Source organism: Zeugodacus cucurbitae, chromosome 6, assembly GCF_028554725.1.
Source record: "Zeugodacus cucurbitae isolate PBARC_wt_2022May chromosome 6, idZeuCucr1.2, whole genome shotgun sequence".
Lineage (NCBI taxonomy): Eukaryota > Metazoa > Arthropoda > Insecta > Diptera > Tephritidae > Zeugodacus > Zeugodacus cucurbitae.
The window spans coordinates 27,880,423-27,900,275 of record NC_071671.1 but is presented as its reverse complement, the minus strand read 5'-3'; the positions used below and the strand labels follow the sequence as shown (position 1 = coordinate 27,900,275).

Below are 19,853 nucleotides of genomic sequence, written 5' to 3'. Positions count from 1 at the left end.
GTCAAACATTCATCTTTTCTTCAAACGGAATCGGCCTCATCGTCGACCTAACTCGACACATAGAATTAGTCGTATAATACAAATACAACCACAAACTATAAATGAACGAGTCACAAATAAATATTATAAATATTTATGTTTGAAATAGTGATAAAATTAAACGCTATGCCACAAATGTAATTGTACAATAGCTTAAAGTATTTTTCTAAAAATGTTTAAGCTAAGAAAAAAAAAACTGGAATAAAAACAGGACAGAAAAAAATGAGGACAGAAAAATTAAATTACACGTAAAAATGATGAACATATTTTTGTAATTTCGATTGAATAAATATAAATAATAAATATAATATAAATATTGATTAAATAAATTAATTAAAACACATTTTTTAAAATTATGTATATATTACATATTTTATAAAAAAAATTATATATCATATATTTTATAAACTTTTTTGATTTTTTTTTTTATTTACTTTTGAATCTTTTTCATTTGATTTTTTACTTTTTTGTTTATATCAAATTTTTCATTAATTGTTTTTATTTTTATTATTATTACTATATATTTAATTTAATGTCTTTAATTTGATCTTTTTTTAATTTATCTTTTGTTATATACAAATCAATTTTCAGTTATTTTTTATTATAAAAATAAAATATGTATTACAGAAAAAACCACATAAAATTGTGCCAAAACTTGCTTCATGGATGTATAAAATAAAATAAAGTAAAATAAAATAAAATAAAATAGAGTAAAATAAAATAAAATAAAATAAAAAATAAATAAAACCAAAATCAAGAATTATATAAAAAAGAGAGAAATAAAATAAGATAAGTAAAAATTATATATGCAAAAGAGTGGAAAAATCAAATAAAATGCTTTAAGTATTTATAGGCATTAAACTTAAGAGAAAAATTGTTTAAAGCTCAAAATAATTTAAAAATTCTTAGACAATTTTATTTTTAATTAATTACTTAAAACCAGTTAAAAAAATGTTCATAAAAACTTGCTCAAATATAACTTAAATAAAAACTTACAACAGTCAGTCTTCCAAAAACCATTAAAAAAGAACTCAAAATACGAAAAAGCTCAAAATCTATAAAACACAATTAAGTAATTTTAGCTGTTAAGTGATATCATTTACAACTTAAAACCGCTTGAAATAATTTAAAAAAGATAAATTTAATTTTATAACCAGTCTCTACGATAAATTTTTAAATTTATAAAAAAAAATATCTAAGAAGAGAGCCAGTTGAAGTTTACGCATAGTCTTACTTTAAGTAGTTTTAGATGTTAAGAATAAACTGAGAATTTCTAATATCTTTATGTATGTAATTATGAGTATTCAAGGACCTTAAGAAGTGCCTACTAAAAGAATAAATATATTAATGTACATTAATAAATGTTATATAATTATTTTGTTGTCAATAAAAATGTGAAATGGTTTATGAAAAATGGGTACATAATGCGTCTATCTTTAAATAAAAATTATATACAAATTTATTTGTTATTGAAAATTTGTTAAATTAATTTTTTAAAATTAAAATTTTTAAAATTTTCGCTTTTCATCGAGGTATTTACGAATTTTAACACTATAAAATTGGTTTTATATTTTTTGATTTTGTATTTTTCTAAGGTCAGTTAGTCATTTGGAAAATGTATAACAAAAATAAATTTTTTCCGTTAAATCTAAACTGCAGCCTTTGGTCATCACGGCGACGCATTGACTGTGAGAAATCCGATACATTTTGATTGAAAATCGCCAAAAATTGGGTTTGGTCACGTTTTTGCTTTATTGTCAGTCCGTTGTGTGATTTATGTATGAATAATTTATTAAATAAACACAAAATATATAAAATATTAGATATAAATTCCCATGAATAATTCGGCAATAATATTAGAATAGAATTTATTGGGTGGGGCAAACGAGTATATCGGGATTTATATTGAGAAATAAATAAATACAAATAAATTATTTCAGTATGATATTTGCCATTTTTGGTTGATAGTATTAGGAGTAATAATCTTAAAGTTGAATTGAAACTGAAAATGATGAATCCCGTTTATTGCCATTGAAAATAACATTAAAACGTTGATGTAAACGGAAAATAGTCGAGATTTTGAAGGGTGGATGAAAAATGGATTGATTGGGTCCAGTTTTGTTAAATATTATCCTTTTTTTAGTTATTTGCTAAATATTAAAATAAAAAAATGTAAACCAACCATGGTCAAAGGTCATTGACCCCGACCAAAATGTAAACAAACCCCGGTCAAAGGTCAATGACCTCAGCCAAAATGTAAACAAACCTCTGCCAAAGGTCAGCAAAGTTTTACATTTTGAACGGCCATGTGACGTCAGGTTTGTTTACATTTTGAGGAATCACGTGATGAAAGTCTGTTTATATTTTGCGGGTCACGTCATTTCAGGTTTGTATACATTTTGAGGGTACTTGCAGGTGACATTGACTTACATTTATCGGAGCTGTGTTTCTATTCTGATAGCCTGGGGTTAAGTTTGTTTACATATCGGCGAGTCTTAAATGACATTTCGGGATCCCAAAGTGGTAAAACTGTAATTTCGGGATTTTTTTTAACGTGTAGTGATTTTTTCAAAAAAGTTAAGCCGATTAAACGAATTAATGATAATATTTTAGCAGTAAAATTGATGCCGAGAGGTTTTTTCGAGATCCCTAAATTTTAATCTCGAAATTTCGGAACTAAGTTTTTTTATAAATAAATTCATACTTACCATCATTTTACTCAAAAAGAAATTCATGTGCTATTTTTGCCACTTCAAAAAATAAGTACATATGATTTTATTTTTCCGCATTTTCTTGAAAACATGCCATACATTTTGAAAACAGCAATGCGTGCAAATGCCTGCCTATCTGCTAGCCACCTTCAATGCAACTTGCTTTTGCTTTGCTTTAACTTTTTTAAGTACACATACATTTTTCTTTTTTGTATTATTCGCTATTACACACAGCTTCATTAGAATTTTAATGCCGATTTGATTTATTTGGTTTGATTTTTAAAAGGCATTTTTTAGTGCTCCTTGCTTGCTTGCTGCTTGTAGAATCATTACATTGCATTATTCAACTGTTTTATTTTGTTGCAATTGGTTTTCGTTTTGACTATTTTTTTTGTTTTAATTGTAAGTTTTATAATAATAATAATAATGTCTTTCAGCTATTAACAAGCATAGCTACAACTACAAATACAATTACAATACAATACAGTATTTCAATACGATCCACATACATACGTCAGCTTTCAATATCCTAAATAAAAATTTGTACTCACGACAGCGTAAACGAGCAGTTATAATAGAGTTTATTAATGCATACATAGTCGTTTACCGTTATTTATATGTGTGTTGTAATTTATTTCAATATTTGCTAAAAATATTTTTTTAAATAAATTTATGTTTTCGCTAAGAAAAAAATAACAAAACTATTTTTTTTTTATACCCAACACACATATTTTTAACTATTTTTTTTGCTAATATTTTTTTCACATAAAATTGTCTCCCAAATATATTTGTTTTTATTTTCATAAAAGGCTTCACTAAAATATTCTTTAAACTATACGCTATATTTATGCTACTTTCTTTCATCGCGCTATCGCTGTGTAAAATAATGGCACTTTTCGGTTTCACTGTTTCCTCCTCATTTACTTACTTACTTATATCTTACATTTGCTTTCACTAAGCCTTGCCTCTCAGCAATTCTTTAGCTTTTGCTTACAAATTCCATACGGTTTTTATTTTCATAAGTACTGCTATTATAACTGCTGTTTAGGTTTCCAAATTCCTTTTGACAATACAAAGTCCTTACAACGAGTACATGGTATATATATTTGTATGTAAATAAATATGTGTGTGTGTGTATATGTATATAAGTATATCGCAAGATGTATGTAATTATATAGTACTAAAGCAACAGCTAAAGTTTAGAACAGAAAACTACTTGTTGTACGTATGGCTGACTCGAGCATTCATTCCTATTTTTCCGTTAATTGTTTGGCTTGTAACAAGTAATCATGCTTTTTTGCAGTAAAAATACATATTTTTTGTATTAAATATCTGCAAATTATGTAAAATATGCATTTTGCTTGAGTTCAGAGTAATAAAATACGATTCACAGTCAAAATATCAAAAAAATATGTATTCATCGAAAAGATGTACACATGTAATTACTAAACAATTTATTATATAAAATACATATATACATATACATTTATGCTTGTGTTCAGATTAATTAAGGACGATTTGCAAATAAAATTACCTAAAAATTGTGTTTTCATCGATTGTACGTACATATCTAGTAGCTAAAAAATGTATTCTCCGTAAAAAAAATTTACATTGGTCACATTTAGCAGACAAAATATATTCATCGATTAGATGATCAATTAGTCATTTTAGAATATAAAGAGAATTTTGATTTTGAATTGACATTTCCATTGATAGTAGTAATATAGTGTTTGAAAACATGTGGAAGTAGAAACATTACCATGAATTTTGTTGAAACATTCCATATAGGAACACTTTTGAATTTCATCAAAATATTCATCAAAATGAATGCTGGATTAAATTGACACGGCTTTAATATGAAGGTGAACAAATATCTTGATTATCTAACAAAAGTGACCATTTAAACGATAAATACTGAATTTCATCGAATAGATGAATCTAAGCAATGATTAAGTGTAGCGTTTGGGAGTATATGTTATCAGTTTTTACTGTTTGGTTTATTAACAAGTGAAAAACTCAGGGGTTGTTTACGATTAGAAGAAATATAGGTCACAAAAATAAAAAAATACATTAAATAGTATTATGGCCATCCTTTCATCAAGAAGTATAAAATTATACATAACTAAATACGCTCTTTGGTATTTAAAATATTTATCATGCATTTGGTGTGTGTGTTTCACACAATAAATAAATAATATTTTTATTTCATACTTCCATTCGATGAATGTTGAATGAGTTAAAGGCTTTTGCCATTTAATCTAATTTTTTTATTTTTTGAAAAAAAAAAGATAATAAAATAATAGTAACGATTAAAATGTAATATCATTTTCCTGCTTTAATGTTTTTATTTAAAAAAATAAAAATAAATATGAAAAAAAAAATTATATTTTAATTACACTAATCGCACAAATTTTTATAGTTCATAGTTACATAATCTCTTGCTAATCGTCCCTAATTACTCCACACAAATTAAATGTATGCACATAAATAGCACAAATGCATTTTCATCGAATTGACGTATACATTTTGCTTGTGCTTAAAAATTACTTAATAACTTTTCTTTTGAAGGCTGTGTATGTCTTCAGCATTAATTATAAGATTTATCAGACAATATATGTTAAATATGAAGTATGTAAAATACATAGTACATCTATACAATAATAAATAAATTCAAGTTATAAAATTTTTTTTAAATAAATATTACGATCTCGGAACAAAGTTTTATTATTATTATTTTTAATGTTTTATGTTTTTATACTCACTATAAAATACAATTATATTCAGAAAATGGAAAATATCAAAATGAATTGGAAAAGCATAAATTCATCCATACGATGAACGCTTAAAACATGTGTTTCTTTCAAAAAATGCTACCATTTTTAAGTTTTAATGCAAATAGATTAGGATTATACGTTTTAGTATAATAATACTCGCGAAAATATGCGTACATCCTTTCGATGAAAACTAAAATTAGACTTTTTTCAGTACTGTACAAGCTATTTTTACACAAAAATTGTTATTATTACGTAAAAAAAGCATACGTCGTTTCGATGAAAATGTATGTATTTAATGGAGAATTTAAACTTGTAATCTACTAAAAGTCAACAAATTTACAAAATTTCAACTGTTTTAAAGCGCTTGCAAGCCAATGCACCTCACATACATACCTACATACACATATACGTTTAAAGTACTATTGTAAAGTTCATCATCATTTATTTTTATACTGTGTTTTATACTAACATATGCACTACAATATATATAGTATTTACTATATACTCGTCTGCCTATTTGGTTCAAGTACTACATTTATATATACTATTTCTGCATTGTGGATTAAGTCTTCTGCTATAAAGTATGCAAGTTCTGTGGTATTTAGTGTAAACAGAAAAGAACGAACAAAAATAAAACAATTATCCTCAGCTATGGTACAATTACAATAATATCATATTTTTTGTTGTTTTCATTTTATGTTTTTTGTTTTTCTTTTCTCACATTAAATGTAAATATTTTATATATAAGTATGTAAGAAGCTGCTTATAAACTCAAACTCTGTCTGTGTGCCTAAAAGAATGTATCTAAACGCAAAATGCCAAAGCTCAATTCTCGCGCCACCAATGTTGAGAGCAACAACAACAGAGCGCTTGCGCTCACCATCATCTGTTTATTATCGGCTACAGGCTCCTCGCCAATCTCCAAATGTATATCCATATGGGCTTTATACGGCATAACGGTACACGAGTATTCGCCCTTGGTCTTCTCCGTTACTTTATCAACAACCAAATTCATATCCTTATCCAGATGGTAGAGTGCAGCATCGGCGATGATTTCCTTACCGGTGGTGATTGTGTTGTTGTTCTTAAACCAGACAATTAGATGTTGCGATTCTATTGACGAATATTGAAGAGAATTGCCGAGGGTGCCGACCGAGTGGAGTAGGTGAAGTAGATGGAGTGGAAAGTAGAGAGAAGTGAGAAATCACAATCAGAAACAAATGTGAGAATAATAATCGAAATAAGGGCAAGTACGTTTGTATGTTTGTATGTATAAGTATAATATTTGTATAGGAATACTAATTAATGCTAAACTATTTTAATGCAAATTGCTTTCAATGGCGTTGAAAAGGTGGGTTAGCTGGGAAACATATGTACATACATATGTATTTATGTGGTTAAGTAGGTGCAGCAGCGGGTTGATGTTGAAAGGATAGATCAATCCGAGGAAAAGGTGTGTGCGCCAGAAAAGTAGGTGTGAATTGCTATAAGCGAGTGAATAGAGGCCGTGCATATGTATGAATGAATATATGTATGTATGTATGTATGAATGTATGTAGGTATGTATATGCGTTTATTACGAAATGAATTTACATATTTTGTCTTCATGCAAAATAGACAAATATATGTATGTAAGCATGCTATTGAGTGCACATGTTCTAAAACTATACATAGGAGTATGAAGGTATGTATGTATAGACAGAAGTATATATATGTATATGTATGTAGGTATGTATGAATGTTTGATTAGTAAGCGAAGCTAGGTTTTTTTATATCAATGAATCACACCCGACCATGCAAAATAAAGTAAGCGCCCTCCAAATAAAAATTAACACTGCGCATATGTGCGAGGAAGGTTCGATAAGTCAGTGACTTTTATTAAAATTTTTTTTGAACTAAAAATATATATATTTTTTTTTTTTCAAGTTCGAAGTTCGCAAGAGCGATTGAACGCAAGCAAACGGACTTAACTGCCTTCCCTAAATAAAAGCGGCAGCTGCAAATGACTGTCAAAAAATTCTCATGCCCATACAATTTGTATGGCGCATACCGAAATAACGCAACGGCGACGCTGAGCGGTTGAAATTTTCTATTTTGACAGAGCGTTCCGAAGTAACGTTGGCTGCGAAAAACGAAGTTTCTCTGTACAATAAAATTTCACAACAACAATTCAAGTAAACATTTTGATATTTGACGTAAAATTGCCGCTTTTATTTAGGGATGGCGCATCGACGTTAACGCTGAGCGTTAAAAAACGTTCCGCCAACGCTTTTATTTAGGGAAGGCAGTAAGTCATCACCAGATCGACGGGATGTGTACAAAAAATAACGGGAATTTTAAAATTTCCAAATGTCAAAATTTTTATTTTATGTTGATATTAGCAGACCCGGCGAACTTCGTACCGCCTTAGTGTAAATTTGATGCACTACTTTATTTTGTATAGCTGACCTATCATATGTATGCGTACCTATTCAATTTGAACTGGAATCTATAATATCCTCCATATAAAAATGAATACCTATAACAAATTGTTTGTATGGGAGATTAGAAAAGTGTGAATTTTAGACATTTTCAGGCAATTTTTCTAAAATTTTCTCTCCGTAAGAACCATTCTCAAATCCCCTGGAATACACACAAAAAGAATCAGCCAAATCGGTCAAGCCGTTTTAATGCTATGTCGTGACAATAGAAAACGGGTTTCATTTTTATATATATAGATTATTATCAAGCGACAATTATTTTTAATTCCGCACAGGACCATTCAAAAAATTCAAAATTTTTAACTCGTGATATCTTTTGAATGGTATGTCAGAATCTAATAATTCAAAAAGTTATATAAAGGTTTTGAAGTATTTTATTTTACATTATCGGATTTTTGGTAAGGAACCCTATTTTTTTTTTAAACTAAATATAGCCTATGTCACTCAGGGATAGTATAGCTTTCCAACGGTGAAAGAATTTTTCAAATCGGTTCAGTAGTTTCGGAGCCTATTCGAGACAAACAAACAAAAAAACAAACATTTCCTCTATACAGTATACTCTCGAAAAGTAAATCGATTGGTATTTTGGGTAATTTACTTTTTCGAATAATTTTCTTTTCCAAATATATACATAAATTATCTGTTTTTATAATATTAAACGCATTTTTAAACTTAAAAAATTCATTCATTTATTTGCTTCAATAAAACATATGGGTTTACATGAAAAACATATTTACATTTACATACATATGTACATATTATGTATTTACTATGAAGAGAAAAAATCTTGAATATTCTTTTGTTTTTGTTTTTCTTTTGCAATATATTTTCTGACCATTTTTGTACGACAATTCAAAAAGTCTGACACCTGATGAACGATGCAAGTTTTCATTTTTAAACCAGTGGATCAAGTAGGAGAGTTTATTTACTAAAATGATGCGATAAACAAGAGAGTAAGTGTTTCTGCAACATCGTAAAAAACGCTGCTTGCTTCGTTTCGAATTTTTTATCACACTCTCTGAAAAGTAAATTAAAAAATTTACTTTTTCGAGGTGCATGTGTAATCTTAAAGGTTATTTACTTTTCCTCGATTATTTACTTTCTGAGAATTTACTTTTCGAGAGTATACTGTATTAATATAGATGAATTAATAAATATGTTTTCAAAAAATCCAAAATTCCCGTTATTTTTTGAACACACCTCGTATTATGTTCCTAAGTGATACTATTTTTTTCGGTTGAGTATAGATATCTTTTAACTATTTTCTAATAATACTGTATCATAAGATCATTTTGTAATACCAATCTTTTTATTAAAGCCAAAGCACCCCCACTGTGGTAACAATTCTTATAGATTTCGAAGTCAGGCATAGTTGAAATTAGTTAAAACTCGATAAGCTTTTGAATAACGATGCAAATAGAACTTCATTTATATAATTTAAACACTGTGACACTATTTGATGTTCGTGGCCCAGTCATGTGGAATAGCTCTTCTGGGATCACAAAAAGCGAATATTTTTCGACAAAGCAACCATCTTAAATATTTCGATAACATTTTTTCTGTGGTTCTATTACCATTTACAAGGTAATCAAAGTGAATTAATGGATATGTATCCTTATAAATTCTAGTATGGTCTCATTTTGGCCTTCAACGAGACATTTTCAGTGGCTCTGTTCTTAATTTCATCTAGTATTAAAAAACTTTGATTGCCTTTAAACATTGAAATCGGCGAGTCTGTAGCAAATTATGAACAAACACTGTGGGGATAACGCCATCACACTGAAATATTCGTGAGAAACTAAATCTTTAATTTGTTTGAAGTTGTTGTTGGTGTAAGTGCTAACAATATACCTCAAATAGTTTTGTTGCAGCCTGAAGTTAGAATACCAGCACTGACCAATCAAACCACCCTCGTTTCGCATGCTAGCGTGCTAACATTTCATTGTTGTTGTGTAGGAAATTTTCTAACTTCCTCGTTTTTTCGACTTTTGTTTTGTTAATTACTTACCATCATAATTCTGAACGGGACATGTTAGAGTCACAGCGGCATTCTCTTTGGCATAAACGGTTTTCTTTGGCTCATCAAAATACGGTACAATTGTGGGTTGGGCCGGTTTGGATGCCGCCTTTATATTTTCGGGACTTGATTCATCGTAAAAGTAATCTGGATCTGTGCTATCTGTGGATTTTTCGCCAGATTTCTGTGCAACGTCTGCCAGGACTGTGGGTGAAAAGCGTAAAAGGGAGGGAATTTAGTAAATTGTTTAATGATTATAGAAAAAATTAATTGTAATTAAGTGATTAAATTTATTAATGTATTGCTATTTTTTTAACTAACAGTTGTTTATATGGGAATAATAGTGACCGAAAGGAAAGATATACTTTAAACTACCAATCTATTATACATGTTACATCGAGTTCAGAGTGGTCTTACTTTTGAAAGTAAGATTATCCTTAAAAATTAATTTACTTCTTTATTTTCGAAACGAACCCGAGTTTATATTTTTAAGTAAGATTTAAGATTTTTTAAATAAAAAAAATATTTAAAAATAAATTTAAAATATGTATAAGTATATTTTGGATTTTCATCGCTAATTAAATAAAAACATAACATTTTAGGCTATTTATAACTAAAAAAAATCTAAAAAAATGTTAAATAATGCGAAAAATAAATAAAAATAAAAAAAACTACAATAGATTTTTTGAAATTTCATTGAAAATGAGAACACAAAATTTTTCGTATAATTTTTTTGTAATAAAAATTCGAGATATGAGCTAAAATATATTTTAAGTTTCGGTAATATAAGCAGAGAGCAGTATACCTGTCAGCTTCTATCTAAAATATACATTTTTCATAATATATATGATTTTATACAAAATCTCAATCGCTGATTTTATAAATAATTTCTTAAAGATTTTTTTAGAAATCTGCCTAAGAAAAAATAAATACAAAAAAAATGTTAAAGAAATATTTAGAATGTACTAATTTTATAAATGCTTTCTTAAGGAATTTTTTTAGAAAGCTGCCAAAATATATTTATTCAAGAATACAAATTTTGAAATTTTAAAGATATAATTAAAATAAAAAATCGATTTCGGAATTTTCACAAAAATTATATATGTTTTTAGAAAAAATGATGTCAAAATTTAAAGAAAAGCTTGCATGGACTGATTTTATAAATGTTTTCTAGTTGAAATTGTTATAAAAAATTGTCTAAATCAAGCTTATTTATGTGTAACACATACCCTTACCAAAAACATTATTTAAAAAAAATTATTTTCCAAAATTGATCAAAAATAATAATTTTACAACAAATTTCACACTTTCCCCACGCCAAAATTTGGCTACCAAATTTTACTTTTAGTTTTCAAGAAATTTATATGCGCAAAAATTAACGGTTTTCCACAACTTAAAGATTTCCACGGTCACATTAAAGCAAGTAAGGCCTAATTTGCTTTCCCGCCGGATATTACAAAGAAAAAAGTCGAACGCATATAATTTCATATGTACATTGAAATGAATGAGCGAAAGGCTACAAATAAAATAGCAATAAAAATGTGCGAGATAATACACATATGGAAGAAGGTCAATTAAAATTTCCAACCAATAATGGGACAATGAGTAATTTAATGAATTTAACGTACATATGTATGTACGTGAGAGCATGTAACCCTAGTCATACTTATATGGTAGTGTACATATCTATAGAAACATAATATATATACATACATATATATTTGCCAATAAGGGTTAAATTGTTAAAAAAAGTAGCAAATAAGCTGAGAAGTCATGGACAAAACAACTGTTAATTCTAGCTAACAATAACAACAACAATACAGTATTTTTTGTTGTTGTACGAAATTACTGAATTCCTCAATTAAAGTATAAAAAACTAATAATAACAATAACAATAAAACGTTCAAATGTCACGTTGAGCATGCGTAAATACATTACAGCCAACCATATCCATATAGAGGCCCATGTAAATATGTAAGCACACCATACTTAAACTGCACGCATGTATGTAACCAAATATCTAAGTGAGTAAGTAAGTAGAAGTATATGGAAGTGTTTCAAGTACTCTTGTGCATATGTGTATAACACTTTTCGATCGCGCCAAGAAATTAAAGAAAAAAGCAGCGCCTTCACACACACACACACAGTCACATAGTCATACACTTACAATGTATGTATATGCGCACAGCAAATAATTATAATGAAGCAATTAAACATCGGCTATAGCTTAGTGGTGGATTATAGCGTATTCGATGAATTCGAGTGTGCGTCGGTAGCGTAGCTGTGCTCATTGGCATGCGGCATGCTACTGTGGCCACCGCAAAACTTGGAAACTTGGGAGTGTACTTGCATCTGTGTGTACTGTATGTGTGTGCGTTTGTATTTATGTGAACTGACAAACAGATGTGCGATATGCAAGAATTTATGTTGGGAACTCGTGTGTGCCGTTTGTTGAATTAATATTGGGTGGCTGGAATGAATTACATTAAAATATTTGAGAGATGTACCCATATTTTTGGTGAAAAGTTATTCTTAGGTACCAAGTTCTTCATGTTCGATATCAGGAGGCTTGAAAAGTCATAGTCCGATTTTGACAATTTTTCCACAAGTGATGTCACAGCTCAAATACAGTATTTGTGTATGTATATAATATAAAGTGAACGAATCAGAAGAATTCAAAATTGAGTTATATGGGAAGTAGGCGTGGTTGTGAACCGATTCCGCCCATATTCCACCCGTGTCATCAGGGTGTGAAGAAAATGTTATATACCGAATTTCATTGAAATCGGTCGAATAGTTCTTGAGTTATGATTTTTGACCCATAAGTGGGCGACGCCACGCCCATTTTTCATTTTGTAAAAAAATGTGAGTGCAGTTTCTTTCTGACATTTCTTCTGTAAAATTTTGTGTTTCTGATGTTTTTCGTTAGTCAGTTAACCCACTTTTAGTAATTTTCAACCCAACCTTTGTATGGGAGGTGGGCGTGGTTATTATCCGATTTTTTTCATTTTTGGACTGTATAAGGAAATGGCTAAAAGAAATGACTGCAGAAAGTTTGGTTTATATAGCTTTATTGGTTTGCGCCCACTTTTCAAAAAAAATTACATCCAAATATGCCCCTCCCTAATGCGATCCTATGTTCCAAATTTTATTTTCAAAACTTTATTTATGGATTAGTTATGACACTGTATAGGTTTTCGGTTTCCGCCATTTTGTGGGCGTGGCAGTGAAACGATTTTGCCCATTTTCGAAAGCAACCTCCCCAGGGTGCCAAGGAATATGTGTTCCAAGTTTCATTAAGATATCTTAATTTCAACTCAAGTTATCGCTTGCTCGGACAGACGGACGGACAGACATCCGGATTTCAAATCCACTCGTCATCCTGATCATTTATATATATATAACCCCATATCTACCTCTTTTATTTCTTTGTGACACAAACAACCGTTATGTGAACAAAACTATAATATTCTGTGCAACATGTTGCGAGAGTAAAAAAATCAAAAATATTTCGTTGGCACTTTGATTAATCTCGTTATTGAATGAAGGAAATAAAAAAAAAAATAATTTGAATTTATTTTTGAAACTTTTTAGGGGTGTATATCTATCAAAAAAGATGAAATCGCTTTTTTGAAATTTGAAACCCACCTAACCCCTTAACAAGTTTCTATGGAAACGAATATAAATTCAAATAAATTACTTCTATTGAGACTTAGTTGGTGGAGATAATAGCATACGAGTAGAGTTATGGACGATTGGTCAAACGGATTATGAAAGAAGGAATAAGAAAATTCCCAGGTAGTGAAATATATAGTCGGAAAAAGCAAGTGTAACTCCCCATCATAAAAGTGTTTAATTTTTTATTATTTACTATTGAACTAAGCGAAGAGAAGACTCGCAGATTTAATATACTCCAATAGGTCGTATAAGAGGCTCTAGTTACATTATGAACGATTTTATTAATATAAAAATCACTAAACTAATTTTTGTGATCCCAAATGTATGCAAAGGCATATCTGGTGATAGTGGTTCTCAAGTGATTGGATTTTTGCCAACCCTTTGAATAATCGTTACTACAAATACAAAATATTGATATTGATATTTACAACTCAAAAAATTTTATTTTTTCGAAAATAAAATATATGTATATACATTTACATAAATAATTATGTGTATAATAATACAAATTAAATATTTGAAAAAATATTAAAATATTTTTTTTTTTCATATTTTTATTATTAAAAATTATTATTATTTTTTTATTTAATATAATTTTAATTTAATAAATATACAAAAATTTTTGAAATATAAAAAAAAAATTAAATATTAAAAAATATTATTTTTTTTTCATTTTTATTATTAAATATTATTATTTTTTTATTTAATATAATATTAAATAATTTGCATTATTTGATTTATTACGTATGTGACTTCACTTAAAATCATAGTTAAGCGCCTAATAGTGTGCAATTTTTTATATAACGGTTTTCTTTTTGTTATTGTTAATGACGCAACAAGCAGAAAAGGTCACTCGGACTTGTTTAATACAGTTCTAAGTGTCACACAGACAAAGTGCGATAAGGAAATCAGGTCAATTTACAGTATAAATACATATATAGCGTTATTGACTTCAAATAATTTCTCCTTCAGCACTCTCAACTCTCTCTCGCTCGCTTTCTAACTGTACGAAATGTGATAAATATCAAAACTATTGTACGAATAAAACGCTAAAAAAACTCAACATTCTTACATTTTAGGCAACCCCAATATGGCCATGTACATATGTAACGCTTAATTTATGCACGCATATGGAACATGGAACATGTGCACGCTGACGCTGGCGTTCTGTGCGCTCTGGCATTCACGTGTATAAAACAGACATTTTTATATTTTTTACGAAAAAAAATTAAAAAAAAACAATCATTGATATTCCAAAAAAATTTACATTTAGTACAAGTATGTGTGTATGTTTTTAAAAGTATGATTATCCGTCTCCACTGTCATGCATGTGTGTGTGTTGATTTCCGCCCCTCAGTTTGTCCGTTTTTGCCATTGCGATTACTGTATTTCTATTACTGTGACTATGTATTTCTATTGTCATATTTCCATTTTTACATTTGTTCCATTACTTAGTACACATGCCATTTTTGTCGCTTTTAATGTTATGTAGATACAAAAGTACATACGAGGTGTGTTCAAAAAATAACGGAAATTTTGAAATTTCCAATTTTACAATTCTTTTTTAAATTTTAATTATTTTATAGCATGTGGGTTATTTTGAAGGTACAACATTAATGTAGATGAATAAAAAAGTATGTTTTTGCAAAAAACGAAAATTCCCGTTACTTTTTGAACACACTCTGTATGTACTTATATACATATGTCCAACTAACTTTTTATGTGTATGTTTCATCGATTACGTATTTATTACTGCACAAATATGCAAGTTTGCATGTAGAAACAAACCTAAGCACTTATAATCAGCTAAGTAACTATGCATATACATATGTATGTACGTGTGTATGTATGTATATGTGTGTTACTTAGTTTGAGTATGCGAGCTATTAAATAGTGTATTAAATTCTTATCACAATGTACAAAATTGTTTCGCAGCATGCGAGCTTTTTGAAAAGCTGCTGCTGTTGCTGTGGTCATAACGTCCATACAAACAGACATATGTACATATAACTATGTATGTATATAAGTGGCAGTGTTGCAAAGTAAATAACTGTGCAAGCACACACACACACATAAGTATGTTAATGCATATTTACATATTTGCTCAACGTTGCTTTAATCCATCCACAAACGCACACATACATATATGCTGACATATAGACAAATATTTGCTCACATATTTGCACACAAAATCCTTGTGTTCACACCACCACCACCACCGTGGCAGCGCTCCAAATTCGCAACATTGCAATATTTTACGCCAGCGAGATGAAAATTCTGCGAACTGCCCAAGTAAATAGTGGCATTAAATTTCTCGATCTTCATTTGACATTCTTAATAATGTGATTAAAAAGTTATTTGCTGAAGTTTGGCATTTTTTTTAATCTTGACACCCTTTATTTATCATTTGTTGTCAATGCCAACAGCAATGCCGACTGAATTCCAAAATAATGACTCATTTACTCTAACAATGCAAGGCATGTACGGCTAATTTATGTATATGTGTGGTGTATGTGCGTAAGAGCTTTTTCACGCATCCTTAAATACAGACTTAATAAAACGCATGTTTGATAGGTTAGGTTTGGCATAGTGTAGGTTTTAGTTCTAATTTTGTTTTTTTAATTATACAATTTTTGTACAAATATTTTATGTTAATTATTTTTCCGTTTAAATTATTATTTATATTAAATTATGTAAAAAATAAATTAATAAATATTAATTTTTTTATTCTTTTATTATAGTTAAAGTATTGTGTTTTTTAATTATGTAATTTTGATATACATATTTCATTTTAATTATTTAGAGTTTAAATTATTATTAATATTTAATTATGCACAAACAAAATAATTATTTATTCATATTTTTATTATATTTTGTTTTAATTATTGTCAGGTTTAAATTTACATTGAATTATGCACAAAAAATAAATTAATGATTTATATATATATTTTTTTTTCAATAATTTTTATGGTTTTATTTAGTTCTAGTTTTGTGTTTTTTTAATTATGTAATTTTCTTAAAAAAAATTATTTTAATTATTTTCGAGTTTAAATTATTATGTAAGAAAAAATAAATTAATAAATTTTATTAATTTTTTAAATGTAAAAAATAAATTAATCGATTTTATTAATTTTTTTTTTAATTATTTTTTAATTTAATTGAAATGGAACTTCAAAAATATCACCAAATTTTTTATTTTCTTATAGATATTATTAATACAATTTTTCAGCAACAAAAAACGAAGTCAATTTCAAAACTAAATTTTCCAAAACTTATTATTTTGCCGCATTTTAGACAGAGCTTAGAAATAGACGAAATAACACTACAACCACGCCCACTTCTCTTTCTCACATTTCGCCGAAGCTCCAATGAATGAACCGAATATGGTGAACCATGGAGCTTATATCCGTTAAATATGATTCAGTCAAATTAGTTTATATTGTATTATTTGAATATGAGTCATCTTGCACCCTGAACATTGAACGAACCAGTTCGTCTAGCTGACGTGAACATATTATATATCGGATATGTGAGATATCTGAGGTCGGTATGTGAGATAGCTCAACAAAAATGTAGAATGTAGAAAAATGTCCGGTCCTTCAACTTCAAAATGTCAACCTTCAAACAAGTAAACTATTTTATCCATTGTCCCCTCAATGAATACGAAAATTCCAATACCGGCTGCTAACATACAACCCCATACCATGACTCCTCCACCCCCCATGTTGCACTGTACTTATCGAGTTATTTTTCACAAGTTCAGTATTAGGGTTTCTCCAGATCCGTATTCTGACTTCTGACTGAAAAATGTTGAATTTACTCTCATCGCTAAAGAGAATATTGCTCCAGAACTCATATGGTTTATCCTTGTATGCTTTTGCGAAGTCCACCGTCTTTTTTATTAGCATCCGTAGAGCTAATTTTGGGATTCTTACTAAGTTTTCTTACAATTTGCCGTTTTTCAGCGTTGGTCAGCTTGCGGGGTCTACCTGTATGAGCACGGCTTTGAAGGTTTTCTTCTCTTTCAACACGCTTTATGATGCTTTAAATAGTATATCTTCCTTTATTTACATGTTTACCTATTTCGGCACTTGACATATTTTGTTTATGTAAATTTAAAATATTTTTTTTTTTTACTTCTGCGGTAGTTTCTTTTAATTTTCGACACATTTCAAATAATGACAACTCACTTGCACAAATAACAATACTGAATGTCGGAAATTCAATGTAAAATCATAAATTTCTAGTGTAGCATTTAGTGTAGTACATTTCCAAATGCTTCCGTTACATTTTATTGCTAAAATGTTTGATTTAAATGGCATGACTTTGAGTTGTGTGAATAATTTTGTCCCTCGAATAAATGAAGTAATATACAATTTCAGTCGATTTATTTAAAATAGAAAGTTAATTTATTAAATTGTTGTTTTTTTTAAATACCTAAGATATGAATAAAGATTTCCTTAGAACAAACCTATAACCTAGTTTTTATGATTTCCAAGATACAACTGGTTTTGTGGAAAACTAAACGATGTGTGAATAATTATGTCCGCCTCTGATATTTGTATGTAATAAACACTAAAAAATATTTTATAATTTGAATAGTGTTTTAATTACACATGTGGTAGCATATGCGCCAACATATAGCAATTTCCTTAATTGAAAACCAACTATTATGCTATTAACTTGCACATAAAAATACTAATAATTTAAATTGCTAAATTTATTTGCAGTAATTTTTTTAAATACTGCAAATTCAATATGTACACACATAAATCACATGAACACTATACTTATGTACATATGCATGCATGTATGGTTAAACATATTTTTTCCAAAAAGTAATATATAATGTTCGCTGTGTGTCCTTAACACAGCTTGCTTTCATTATTTGAGTGACGACAGCCTTTCAGCAGCGCACAAAATACACGATGAAAACTATTTGTTTCCAAAAACATGCCACACAGAATACACAAACAACCATATAGATACAACAAAAACACATTTCAAAACTAAGAAAAAGCATTAAATAATTTTTTTCACATTTTTCCCCCTGCGCCCTTCCGATACGTTGCAACTAATTGCGAAATTTAATATTTTTTTCCAATTTTTTTTTCATTTCAGTACACACATTCACATACCCGAATTATTTAGGCACCCAAAAATAACCCATCCCAGCAGCAGAGCGGCGACGCTGACGGAGACTGCATTGTTGCGCACTGATGTCATGGCTGGTGGACTGTTGGACTGGCTGGCTTTCCCGAAGTGAAAGAGAAATTTTCGATAATTTGTCCCAATGAGACAATTTGTGGAATCTGCTGATTATGGGCAGGCAGATAACTATACACAGAGTGATGCGCGTTACTATGTTTGTCGGTATTTATGTTTGTTTGTATGCGTTTTAAACACAAGCAGCTGCCGAAAAATATTGAAAATGCAACGTTCACCTTTACAATAACAACAAATTAAATCAATTGTTGTTGCACTCGAATGCGCTTTGTATACAAAAAAATATATTTTTTGAATATTTTCGAAACTAATTTTTGGAAAATATTTTCGTAATCTAGTTTTGAAAATTTTTCTTTAAAAAACAACACTGTATTTAATTGTTATGCAGTTAACAGGATCTACTATTTATTTAGTATTTACTCTTAACACCCAACGAAGGCGGAATGTTTTGATAGTTTTTTCGCACAGCCACACAGCGTACAACTGAATCACTACATTCGAAATATCGGACTCAGGCGCGAGGCGAATCGTTTTGTCGTTGCCACTGCCGTTGTCTTTGGTGTTGCCGTTGTCGTTTGTCGTTATTGGTCGTTCGGCATGTTTATTTGTTTGTTTGTACACACAGTCATATAGTCGCTTGCATATAGCATAGAATACGGCTGTATACATATCTATATGTATATATGTGTCTGTGTGTGTGTAAGTATGTCAGCGGTAGAAAATATGAAAGAATGACGTGAGACTCCTCCGTTGCGCGAAGAATACCCAATATTTTAAACATTTCAGCATATAAAAGCATTGATGTAGCTACCCAACCACGCTTGCATTCAAACTAGCATGCAAACATACATACATGCATGCGCTGGCGACCTAATGAATGAGTGTAGTTGTGAGTGCGGGTGTGTTTGTATATACATAAGTATATGCA

General features: G+C 29.2%; 1 protein-coding gene across 1 annotated transcript; it reads right to left on the bottom strand.

The window, feature by feature from the left end:
* Positions 1–2,778: 2,778 nt before the first annotated feature.
* Positions 2,779–19,454, bottom strand: LOC105215940 (uncharacterized). Its single transcript, XM_011190133.3, has 3 exons — positions 18,838–19,454; positions 10,013–10,225; positions 2,779–6,637 (listed from the first exon to the last, which is right to left on the bottom strand). The coding sequence occupies exons 1-3, from the start codon at positions 18,923–18,925 to the stop codon at positions 6,315–6,317; spliced, it is 624 nt and encodes a 207-aa protein (XP_011188435.1). The 5' UTR covers positions 18,926–19,454; the 3' UTR covers positions 2,779–6,314.
* Positions 19,455–19,853: the final 399 nt, after the last annotated feature.